This window comes from Salvia splendens, chromosome 5, assembly GCF_004379255.2.
Source record: "Salvia splendens isolate huo1 chromosome 5, SspV2, whole genome shotgun sequence".
Classification (NCBI taxonomy): Eukaryota; Viridiplantae; Streptophyta; class Magnoliopsida; order Lamiales; family Lamiaceae; genus Salvia; species Salvia splendens.
The window spans coordinates 6,872,224-6,885,437 of NC_056036.1; the positions used below are offsets into that span (position 1 = coordinate 6,872,224).

General features: G+C 38.1%; 1 protein-coding gene across 10 annotated transcripts; it reads left to right on the top strand.

The window, feature by feature from the left end:
• The first annotated feature begins 1,808 nt into the window (after positions 1-1,808).
• LOC121804449 (LRR receptor-like serine/threonine-protein kinase ERECTA) lies at positions 1,809-10,755 on the top strand. 10 transcript variants are annotated; one of them, XM_042203995.1, is made up of 17 exons: positions 1,810-2,422; positions 2,743-2,800; positions 2,912-2,983; positions 3,068-3,139; positions 3,268-3,339; positions 3,436-3,507; positions 3,595-3,666; positions 3,755-3,826; positions 3,922-3,993; positions 4,074-4,142; positions 4,231-4,302; positions 4,385-4,456; positions 4,667-4,738; positions 4,820-5,186; positions 9,271-9,386; positions 9,459-9,588; positions 9,738-10,755. In XM_042203995.1, exons 1-15 carry the CDS (start codon positions 2,341-2,343, stop codon positions 9,295-9,297), a joined length of 1,323 nt encoding a protein of 440 aa, XP_042059929.1. In that variant the 5' UTR covers positions 1,810-2,340; the 3' UTR covers positions 9,298-9,386; positions 9,459-9,588; positions 9,738-10,755. The 10 variants fall into 10 exon arrangements, with proteins under 10 accessions (XP_042059931.1, XP_042059929.1, XP_042059930.1 ...); XM_042203996.1 differs by having other exon boundaries at positions 1,810-2,194; positions 2,278-2,422; positions 9,271-9,588; XM_042203994.1 differs by having other exon boundaries at positions 9,271-9,588.
• Positions 10,756-13,214: the final 2,459 nt, after the last annotated feature.

Here is a 13,214-nt window from a genome sequence, read left to right on the forward strand (position 1 = left end):
AATTCTTCCACTTCCAATGCATGCAGTCAATGCTGTCAAGCATACCGGGATAACCGTGGACTGTTTCGTAAAGATGAAGCAACCGTTGACAATCTTCAGTGGTGGGTGCCCGAAGGAATTCCTCACCGAAAGCAGAACGAATGCCGTCGCATAAAATTTTGAGGCATAGGATTCCGGTTGACTCACCCACATGCAAATACTCATCGAAGAGGTCAGCCGTTTGCTCAGTAGCAAGTTGTCGGATGACACAAGTACACTTTTGCAACGCCGAGAGACTTTGCCGACCGATTGCGTCTCTACGTGATTGAAAGTATTCAACACGGGCAGATAATGTATTGACAATACCCATAAACACAAATAGTATAAAATAAATGAATACATAAATTGTTTACTCAATAGTGATGTAGTAGTATATCTATGTTTGCAACTGATGTTACACCGGAGTCCGGAGATTTCATTATAACTTTTGGACGCAACTTGAAATTTCTCAAACTCATTTTAGATTCTTCCTTTATTCTTGAGAAATGGTAGATTATTTTGTTTGGATGCCAAAGCACTATACTTTTTCGAAGTGTCATGCTTGGCTTCTATTCCAAACAATAATTTTTTTACTTTAATTCTTAATTCCAATTTATCCATTAGTAAAACAGAGTAGTATTTGTTTATTTAGAGAACGTTAATTGCCCAATTTTTTATTATAATTCTAATTCAAAAATTTTCCTTAATGAAATAATGGCCATTTTGGGTTACAACATTTTGCGACAAACGGGCTACGTTTGTCCCTGCAAATTTCTCAAAATAATATATTTCTGATTCTTCGTTTGTTGTTGAGTAGATTAGTAGGAGTATTTTATTTAGATGCCAAAGCATTGTCATTTTTCAGAGTGCCATGCAAAGCTTCAATTCCTAACAATAGTATTTTTTTACTATAATTCTTAATTCCAAATTTTCCATTAATAAAATAGTGGCCACTTTGATAGTACTATTTGTTTATAAAACAGTGGCCAATTTCCTACTATAGTTCTCTTAAGTCCAAAATTTTCCATTAAAAACAGTGGCCAATTTCCTACTATAGTTCTCTTAAGTCCAAAATTTTCCATTAAAAACAGTGGCCAATTTGATTGTTTTTTGCTTTTACTCTTTAACTAGATAATGCAACCGTTAACCCTATAGAATGTCATTTTATATATTTAGGTTGTGAAGCTAATTATTTTATTCTTTGAGGTATGATCATTCTTTTTACACGTAATCACAATATTTTTAGGTTGTTAAAAGAACTACCTCCGGTCTTCATGAATCTCATTTCGTTAGTTTTGTCTAATCCTACTAATTGTCTAATTTACTTTTGTTATTTTTGGTAACGGATGTCATATTCCACTAATTCATTTAATTTATAATAATACTAATATTTCATTCGCCATCTAAAAATTTAATACATAATTAATAAAGTAAGACAAATAAAAATAAAAATTAATTAAATGTTATTAATAAAGAATATAATAAATGAACAAAATTTCTTTATTTAAAACTGATCTAATTTTAAAATAAAATACGATCCAAAATAAGGTAAAATTAATCTAAAGGAATGAAATACCATTGAATATTTAAACAAAAAAAAAGAGAAAAAAGAGCATAAATTTATTTTTAAATATAAAAAATGAGAGAAACTAAAAAAAATTGCGGATATCAAAACAACAGAAGCACTAATAACAATTTTTTCAACGCAGCATTATCCGCTTAGGGACAAATATTGGAGTTGTAGACAAGTTTTATCTGAAAGATTTAATGCAGTACAATACTACTTTGTTGTGGGAATTTACTTAGGAGTGAGAGAAGATGGATGATTGATGAGAGAGTAGAATCGATGGAGAGGTGCAGCGGAAACTTGGCAGATGGTTTTTTAACCTTTTCCCTCTTCAAAAATAATTCGCGATTCCACATTCGCATCTACCACTCTCTCTTTCTCTCTCCACATTTACTTACATACAATAGCTGCACTATATCCCTCTCTCTCTCTCAACACATATCCCTCTCTCTGCAGGGCGGTCTGGCAATACGATGTGATTGAACATGGCTAAAGCCAGAGCCTGCCCTTTCTTTCCATTGCACATTTTTCAACAATCTTTACCGCATTTGTAATTATATTCCTGTTCATCATCTCCCTCCTTTCACTCTCTCCCTTTCACTCATTTAGGTGAATCCAAGACTCCAACCTTTTGCCTAGTGTAGCACTTTCTCTTCTAGCTTGATATCCAACTTCCCCATTTGTCACTTTAGGTGTAAAAATATCTCATCTTGGAGGTCTAGATAGACTGTAATTCTATCTATGAGAAGTGGGCTATGGCTGGTTCTTGCAAAAGATATGTTCTTGGATTTCTGGTGATGCTGCTGACCTTTGCTTCTGTGGAGTGTCATGGTGATGGTGAGTGTTGGTTGGCCTTTTAAAAACTTGGGTCATGTCATCATTCTTGGCTTATTTTAGGGCATGGAATTGGAGTTTAATATTTTAATCATTTTATTACTTAACCTTCAAATGTGTGTGAGTTTTTTAATCTAGTACTACTCCTAGTATTTTATTTGATGGTGAACCAGATGAGACATTCTTTTCCTATTTTGATATTTTTTGGCTTAATTTTTTCTTGAACTTTGTGGATAAGGTATTGTTTTGCTGTAAGTAAAGAAGTCTTTTAGAGATGTTGATAATGTGTTGTATGACTGGATGGACTGACACTCCATCTTCAGACTATTGTGTTTGGAGAGGAATCGGTTGTGATAATGCCACCTTCAATGTGGTTTCACTGTAAGTTTCTGGAGTATTTTTTTTTCATATTTTAGTTTCAATGTTTGCTAATTCTTTGTTTTATTAATTGTTTTGGATTTCAGTTTATCATTCTTGAAATATGTGTTGCAGAAATCTTTCAGGCTTGAATCTTGATGGGGAAATTTCACATGCTATAGGGCAGCTAAAGAGCCTGGTTTCTATGTAGATTACTAGTACTTTTTTTTTATTTTCCACTTTGCATAAGTTTTTAGCTATCTAATTCCATGTTTTTCCATCTCAAACTAGTGACTTGAGGGCGAATCAACTCTCCGGCCAAATCCCGGATGAGATTGGGGATTGCTCTTCTTTAGAGAGCTTGTAAGTTCATATCTTCATCAATGTAAATTTAGATTAAAAATCTGAGATGCTATGGAATAATCTGAAGGATTGAGCTAAAACCTCTTTGCATTCGAATTTTATGATGATCTCGATTGCATTACTGTCAGGGACCTATCATTCAATAAGCTCTTTGGGGATATCCCCTTCTCAATTTCAAAGCTTAAGCAACTAGAGACTTTGTAAGTCCAGTCGAATTGCAATTATTTGATACTCACATTTACTTGCATCAAATTTATTTTCTTACTATTGCGTTCGTCACCTGTAATATATGACAGGGTTCTGAAAAATAATCAGCTAATTGGTCATATCCCTTCAACACTCTCGCAGATTCCTAACTTGAAAATTCTGTGAGTGCCATTAGAATTTGATATCCCACTCTTTTCGACTACGATGGCGATAGATTTGTGATGAACTGTTTCCTTTTCCTGCTCCAGGGATTTGGCTCAGAATAGGTTCAGTGGAGAAATACCAAGATTGTTATACTGGAATGAAGTTCTTCAATACCTGTGAGTTTAATGCTCTTTACTTTGGCTTTTATCGCTCCAACTTAATAAAGAATGGTGGTTTTATTTCCAGTTTTTGCTTTTGGTTTAGGGGACTTAGAGGTAACAACCTCCAAGGTTCATTATCTTCGGATATGTCCCAGCTAACCGGACTGTGGTATTTGTAAGTTATCCGTCCTTCCCAAATCACTTAAACCTCCTTCAACACGTTGCATTTTTTACACTTTCTGAGGAGTGTGTGTATCTTTAATGTGCCAGTGATGTTAGAAATAATAGCTTGAGTGGTTCGATTCCTGAAAACATCGGCAACTGCACTTCGTTCCAGGTTTTGTATGTATCTGACTGGCAGTTTATTCTGATTATGAAACATGGTTGATGTAATTAAGTTAAATATTGTGTGTTGATGTTAGGGATTTGTCGTACAACAATTTCACGGGAGACGTTCCATTCAATATAGGATTTCTTCAAGTTGCTACCTTGTAAGTTTTTCCTTTCATTAGGTTTGTGGCGGCTTACTTTATGATGCATAGAAAATATTTGATGCCTAACAAATCCTTATTCTTTTAGGTCCTTGCAGAATAACCATTTCTCTGGGCAGATTCCATCAGTTATTGGCCTAATGCAAGCATTAGCAGTTTTGTAAGCACCTTTCATTCTCGTTTCCATCACGTTCCTTGTTTTTCTCACGTTTGAATTATAAATTTATACTACATTATTTCAGGGACCTAAGTTTTAATATGTTGAGTGGAACGATCCCGCCAATTCTTGGAAATTTAACTTACACCGAGAAACTGTAAGTAACTGAGTTCTTCTTACCGTGGCGTTCAATCAGATTAGATGACATTATGTAATGTTTTGTGCATTTACTAAACTTCACTGAATCAATTCCCCCAGAGCTTGGAAATATGACTAAACTTCACTATCCGTATGAATCTCAACTTCTAATGATACGATAAAGCTTTTCTCCGATCATCGGTTCTAATACCTTCTTTCATTTGTTAAGGGAATTGAACGATAATCAGCTCACAGGGCGTATTCCCCCAGAACTTGGGAAGCTAACAGATTTATTTGACCTGTAAATTCTTCATTCAAACAGTCATATTAGACTGATCTTTTATCGATACAAATAGTCACACATTTTAGCTTGTACTTGTAGAAATGTAGCTAATACAAAGAAGAAGAAACTTGATTGGAACTCTCGTCTCCGCATTGCACAGGGGCTCGCATATCTTCACCATGATTGTAGCCCTCGGATCATCCACAGGGACGTGAAGTCGTCCAACATTTTACTCGACAAGGACTACGAAGCTCATCTCACAGATTTTGGCATCGCCAAGAGCCTAAGCACATCCAAGACTCACACGTCGACGTTTTTGATGGGGACTATTGGCTACATCTATCCTGAATATGCTCGGACAAACCGTCTAACAGAGAAATCTGATGTCTATAGCTATGGGATTGTGCTTCTCGAGCTGCTTACCGGATGGAAAGTCGTGGACAACGAGTCCAATCTCCATCAACTGGTAAGTTTTTCTGTTGAAAGATATGAGTATTATTCATTCAACTTGTTCAGAGAATTACAATAGGTACGCCTCCTTTAAATAGGCCAAGGGTTACATAAAATTGGCAAGATTTGCCATAATACCCATTCCCTAATTAATTTTTTTTTCCTTGCTTACCTATTTTCCTTACTTACATATTTTCCTTTCTAACACTCCCCTCAAGTTAAGTAATGGGATTACCGATACTTAACTTGCCCAATACCTCATGGAAGCTTCTTGCATCGACAGCTTTCGTGAGTATATCCGCCAACTGATCTTCAGATCTCACAAAAGGAAGTTCTACCGTCTTGGCCTCTATATTGTCCTTGATGAAATGTCGATCCACCTCGACATGTTTTGTCCGATCATGCTGAACTGGATTTTCAGATATACTGATTGCCGCCTTATTATCACAGAACAACTTACATGACTTCTGTGAGTTTAAGTTCAACTCAGTCATCAATTTCCTCGGCCACAGAATCTCAGTCAACCCACTCTTAATCCCTCGAAATTCAGCTTCTGCACTTGACAAGGCTACCACTTTCTATTTTTTGCTTCTTCACGTGACAAGATTTCCTCCCACAAAGGTAAAATATCCAGCAGTTGATTTTCTGTCATTTGGGTTCCCTGCCCAATCAGCATCCTTGAATCCATGATTCTCGAATAGAATCCCATGGTTGGCTGTCCCTTTCAGATATCGAACAATCCTCAGTGTTGCTTCCCAGTGAGCTACTTGAGGTGCATGCATAAACTGACTAACTACTCCAACTGCATAAGCTATGTCGGGTCTAGTGTGGGATAGGTATATCAATTTCCCAACTAAACGTTGATATCTCGTGCGGTGAGTGGCTTCAGCTCCTTCAACTATCCGCAGACCATGATTCTGAACCATAGGAGTATCTGCTGGCTTACAGTCCAGTAGTCATGTCTCGGTTAACAAGTCAAGTACATATTTTCTCTGACTGATGAAGATCCCCTTCTTTGACCTTAGCACTTCTATACCCAGAAAGTACTTTAGTAATCCCAAGTCCTTCATTTCAAACTCTGCAAACAAATTCTTCCTTAGCTTGCTTATTTCCTCTTCATCATCTCCCGTGAGAATCATGTCATCTACATAGATGATGAGGCATGTAATCTTTCCTTCTCTTTTCTTCAAGAATAATGTATGATCAGAGTTGCTTTGTTCATACCCATACTTCTTCATTGCCTCAGAGAATCTCCCAAACCAAGCTCTAGGTGACTGTTTTAGCCCATATAGTGTTCGTTTTAGTTTGCAAATCTTTCCTCCTTCGAAATCTCCAACAAATCCAGGTGGTGGCTCCATGTAAATGGGCTTCTTCAGTTCCCCATGTAAGAATGCGTAGGCGGTTGAGGAGGCTCTGAGCAAGTTTCAGGAATTACCTCGGATATCACTGGAGGAGGACTCGATTCAGGCGTAGGAGGTTGAGGAGGCTCTACAGCAGATGTGACTGACTCGGCAGTGACACTAGCTTGTTCTGTTGGTTCCACGTTCGAGATACTTGGATGTGGCATCGGAAAACTGAGGGGTCCAATTTTATCACACTCTCCCTGAACAGCACTCCCCCACGACCCCGAGGTTGGGTGTGATAGAAGTATTCACTTTCTAGAAAATTACAATTCATGGTTGTTATAACCTTCCTAGACCCCGGGTGATAGCATCGATAGCCCTTCTGATTTACCCCGTACCCCAAAAAAACACATTTTATTGCACATGCAGAAAATTTTCTTCTTTCGTGTTTCGGTACATGCACATAAACGGAACAACCAAAGATTTTGAGCGGAAGTATGAGAGGTGGGGGAATATCAGTAAGGGATGCGAGAGTCTGCAAAGGAGTTTTCATAGCCAAAATTTTTGTAGGCAAACGATTAATCAGGTAGATAGCAGTGGCAACAGCTTCGGGCCATAAAAATTTAGGAACATTTGAGTCAAAAAACAGGGCTCTCGTGACCTCTAGGATTATCCTATTCTTTCGTTCAGCTACACCATTTTGTTCAGGAGTGTAAGGACAAGTAGTTTGATGAACTAACCCCTTTTCTTTAAAAAAATCAGTCATGTCTTTGTTAACAAATTCCCTACCATTATCGGATCTAAGAATTTTGATCGTGGTTTGGAATTGTGTCTGGATCATTGTAAAGAAACGGGTAAATTTTTCAAAAACGTCAGATTTATGCTTCAAAAAATATACTCAAGTCAATCTAGTGCAGTCATCCATAAAAATGAGAAAATATTTAAAACCATGATCACCAACAATAGGAGCTGGACCCCAAACATCGGCATGCACTAGAGAAAAAATAGTCTTAACACGAGTATCACTTGATCTAAAGGATTGTCTGTGGTTTTTTGCCAAAACACAAGATTCGCAAGTAATATCCTTAAAATGGGTAAACTTTGGAAAAAGCAATTTTAAATACCCCGAGGATGGATGCCCCAATCTACGGTGCCACAACCAAGCTTCCCGATTTGCAGATCCGTGAGCAAGCATCGCGGTGCCACCTTATTGAGTAATCTCATCCACATAATAAAGACCTTGACGCTCAGTGCCACGCCCAATTATCCTCCTCGTCCTGATATCCTGTAATACACAGAAATTTGGATGCATTAGTAACGTACAGTTTAATTCTTTCGTCACGTGGCTGATAGACATAAGTTTATGAGATAATTTGGGCACATAGAAGCAATTTGTAAGCTTCAGGGTTGGGGATATTTCAATGGTTCCACTCCCACCCACAGCGGTCAACTCTCCATCGGCAGTTTGAATTTGGCTTTTAGTTGCCCCATTAAATTCACAAAAATCTTTCAGATCGTAGGTCATAGTATCAGTTGCCCCACAATCAAAAATCCACTCACTCTCCTTAAGGTCAATTTTACTTTGGGCAATGCATGCAATAGGTATATTTTCCAAGGGTGCAAAACGATTTGGGCTTAAGACGGAACTTTCAGACAGTTTTGGGGTCAAACGTAGAATATAGTTTTTCTGGGGTCCTAACTGTAATTTTCCCGGGTCATATTGCATATATTCTGAACTATAAGGACCAGAAATTAAATTACTCATGCTTTGGGGTTTATTCTGAAAATCAAATTGGGGATCGGGGTTTCTCAACCCCAGTCCGTTACCTCCATATGACCCGCCTCCTTTCTTCTCCGTGAAGGCTGCCTCGCCGGGCCTGCCGCCTTTACCCGGTTGAGGACCGGTATCTCCTGCTCTCCCACGGGTGTTAGTCATCTCCCTATTCCCTGCTCATTGCAGAAATAATCTGTCTCCATCTTCGACTCTGATGGCTAATCGAGCTTTAGCCTTTTGAATTTCATCCCACCATTCCGGAAATCCAACGATGAGGAAACATGTATCTCGAGTATGTCTTTGTTTTCCGCAATGAGAGCACCAAAATTTTGATTTGTCAGGTTTGAAACCGCCTTGGCGATTGGGCTGTTGCGCGGCGGTTCGTGGTGGTGGCTGTTTTGGTCGCGGTGGTGGCTGGTTTCTGACGGCGAACCCGTGTCCGACTTGGCCCGATGATGATCCATCGTTGATTGCGCCGGTCTGGAGATCGATGTCTGCCGCCAGCATGATTTTCAACCGCGTAGCTTCTCGTTTTACCAGACCGTATGCGGTCTCGGCTGAGGGCAACGGGGTTTCCTTGAGAATATCCCTTCGGATCCCGTCATATCTTGCATTCAAGCCTGTTAGGAATTTGAACAGCCGTCGTGTTGCTATATACGTTCGAAGTTGGCTAATCCCCTTGTCGCAGCAATCCACAGGTTGATGTTGGCATCGGTCAATTTCGACCCAGATTCCATGGAGATGTCGCCAATATGTTTCTAGCCCATGTTCCCCTTGCACGATTCTGCCTGCCTTTTCCTCTAGATCGTACAACAGATATGGATCTGCAGTACTTTCGAATGTAGTTTGTAGGCTCTCCCACAGAGCTTGCGCGGTTTGGTGATGTACAAAGTCGACAACAATTTCTGTTTCGACGTTGTCAATTATCCATGAGAACACTGTCATATCGGCTTCCTCTCATTCTGTGTACCCCTTCATTCCAGGTTCCGGTGGCTGCGGTGTACCGGTGATATACCTGTTTGCTCGTCTTCCCACGATGGCTACTCTCATCAGCCGTTTCCATAGGGGATAATTCATCCCGTTGAGTTTAACGGCTAGAGTAACATTCTTACTCATCTTTAATCGTGTCTCCTCCATATTTGGTTTCTCTTCATCGTCTGACATGTTGCAGGTTGAAAATAACCGCCTTCTTGGTCGGGAAAGGTATTAGGCTATGATGATTTTGTTATGAGCCTTTGCTCTGGTACCATGTTGAAAGATATGAGTATTATTCATTCAACTTGTTCAGAGAATTACAATAGGTACGCCTCCTTTAAATAGGCCAAGGGTTACATAAAATTGGCAAGATTTGTCATAATACTCATTCCCTAATTAATTTTTTTCATTGCTTACCTATTTTCCTTACTTACATATTTTCCTTTCTAACATTTCTACCTTATAATAAAAATAGGAAATTAAGGACTTCATTTCTTGAAGGACTATGATTTGGTGATCAGATTCTGGAAAAGGCAGCAAACAGCTCAGTGATGAAACTGTGGACCCCGAGATCACGGAGACGTGCTCGGATCTCGGAGATATAAAGAAGGTGTTTCAACTTGCCCTGTTGTGCACAAAGCGACAGCCATCGGATAGGCCAACGATGCATGAGGTGGTTCGTGTGCTCGGGAGCCTAGTGCCCCCTCCGGATGCTAAACTGACGCCTCCGGTGTCTCTCCCGTCCAGCAAGGGTGATTGCTATGCAAATCTCAAGACTCCTCACTTGATCAACTGCCCTTCCATTAGCACATCAGATGCCCAACTCTTCCTAGAATTTGGTCAAGTGATTTCTCAGAATAATGTCTGAACTATGATGATAGGAAAATAGATAAGAATCCAAGAATATGTTGTAGAAAAACTAAATGGCAGCAGCCGCAGTTGTAATTAGAAGCTGTCTAGTTAATTAGTATTTTGTAACTTGATCAATTTAAGATGGGAATTTGGTATGAAAAAAGTAGGAATTATTGGGATTTAGGTAAGGGACAGACCACTCTCTATCTCTTGATACCTGTGTGTGTCTCTCTGTCATGGAGATTTTGGGCTCACACTCTTAGGCAGATGGGTATAAGTGTTCGTACATAATAATAGTTGTTGTGGACCATCTTATCTTGATAGACTTGTGGGGCTATGCCTTCTTTAATTTCTGCTCTCCATTCTTCCATGGAAGCCCTCCATCTATACCTAACATTCGACATGATGACGTCTTCTTGGTTGAGCTATATCGTCACTTGTGCTCGACAATGCGTTCTTGGTGGAGCTATATTGGTAACACGCTTTCCCTCTACACGTGGGGGATGGGACGCTTGCAATGCGTCATGTCCCCCCTCCCCCCATTGAGCATCCACGTTATATTTTTGCCACAATGCAACTATATTTTGTAATGACTTAAAATGACAATTGCAGTTTCAATAACAATTGGTATTTTTATCTTTTTTTTATCGATATATACATAAATTATAATAGTATATTAGCATCGCACACAATAAGTTTAATACTCTATGAATGACTATACAACGTAGTTCTATTTTTTTATTTTACCATTACACATAAACTATATAATGATTATATGTTTAGTTAAAATATTGATTAAGATAGTTAATAATAATAAATGGTCTGATGGATTTTATACAATAGACAATATATGAATAAATTTCAATATGAATTTAAATAAACATCAACTATAAATCTAAGAGGATAAAACTTTACTAGTCATAAATATGTTGTCTTTAATTTATAGTTACTTAACGGTAAAAATAATTATAAAATAATGAAGATAAAAATTATAGAAAGATATAATCAATAAATTATAAATATAGTGAAGAATATATTTACTTGAATGGCAGACGACTTTTTTAATAGAAATGAACAATTAATTAATAATTTAACGTATTGTGTGTACATATGGTTGTAGGTTAGCGAAGATATAACTAATCTTAAGTGTATAACTAGAGAACAAATCTCAGCCACCCATCTTAATGGAATAAATATTATTTATTTTAATAATATAAAATAGGCCAAGGGTAATTTTGGAAATTACAATATGATAAGTAGGGAGGAGGGCGCGATCTGAAATGGGCGGATTCGAAATCGCTGGGATTCTGTCGCCGAGCCTCCTGTATTTTCCGGCGCTGATGCTGAGCCCGGTGACGCCGGCCATCAACGAGGAGGATGGGGCGATCGCGGACAAGAAATTCTACTTCCATCCGTCGCCGCGGACCGCGCCGGAGCCGTCGCAGCTGCTGCTGCTGATGATGATGATGATGATTGGTTCCTTGATTATTCCTTGATGATGATGATTGGTTCCTTTTCTCGCATTGACACCAATCGCAAATCTCAATTGGCTCCGCATATTCGCTGTAGTAATTACTGCAGTAGCTGTGGATTCCATTTCTTCTCCGATTATTATTAATAAATTAATTATATATACATGTAAATAAGGAAGAAATCTCCAATCAAAAGGTAGTAAATTAATGCATAAGATGAAGAGAGAGAGAAACATACGAGTGCTGGAAGCGGTTGCGGCACTTTGAGCAGTGGAAGAGCTTGTCTGGGAACCCCATATCGCCACACATACTACACACATCTACCATTTTTATTGGGTTTTACCAAAATCAGATGAAAATTAAAGATGTCTAAAGAGAAAAAAAAAGATGTAGAGAGAAGAAAACACATCACTCTTATTCTAATTTTACTTCACTCTTGTTTACAAAACACATCACTCTTATTCTGATTTTACTTCACTCTTGTTTACAAAACACATCACTCTTATTGTGATTTTACTTCACTCTTGTTTACAAAGCACATCACTTTTATTCTAATTTTACTTCACTCTTATTTACAAAACACATCACTCTTATTCTGATTTTACTTCACTCTTGTTTACAAAACACATCACTCTTATTCTGATTTTATTTCACTCTTGTTTACAAAACACATCACTCTTATTCTGATTTTACTTCACTCTTGTTTACAAAACACATCACTCTTATTCTGATTTTACTTCACTCTTGTTTACAAAATACATCACTCTTATTCTGATTTTACTTCACTTTTGTTTACAAAACACATCACTCTTATTGTGATTTTACTTCACTCTTGTTTACAAAACACATCACTCTTATTGTGATTTTACTTCACTCTTGTTTACAAAGCACATCACTTTTATTCTAATTTTACTTCACTCTTGTTTACAAAACACATCACTCTTATTCTGATTTTACTTCACTCTTGTTTACAAAACACATCACTCTTAGCATGATCTTATTTCACTGTTGTTTACAAAACACATCACTCTTAGCATGATTTTACTTCACTGTTGTTTACAAAACACTTCACTCTTAGCATGATTTTTACTTCACTGTTGTTTACAAACACATCACTCTTACCATTATTTTACTTCAATTTTGTTTACAAAACATATCACTCTTAGCATTATTTTACTTCACTGTTGTTTACAAAACACATCACTCTTACCATTATTTTACTTCACTGTTGTTTACAAAACACATCACTATTAGCATTATTTTACTTCACTGTTGTTTACAAAACACATAACTTTTAGCATTATTTGTACAAGTCTTTTGATTCATTTGACTGAATTGCAATCTCATAAATCCTAAAGTAGCTACTGGAAGTATGGTATCGATGGTGATTTTGGTAATCAGGTGCTCCTTGCAACAAACATTTGTTACTTAATCCATGATTATAGAGATCAAATAAGAAAGAAACACATCATGGCACGCATACTCGACCTGCTCCCACGTGAGATCCTCATCCTCCCAGTCGCTCCTTCCCACAGCATTATCCTTCCCCATCCCGTAAATCCCCAAAACCTCATCCGCCAGCTCCCCCATCGACGCCCCCAGCCGGCACCCCCTCAGCTCGTGCGCCG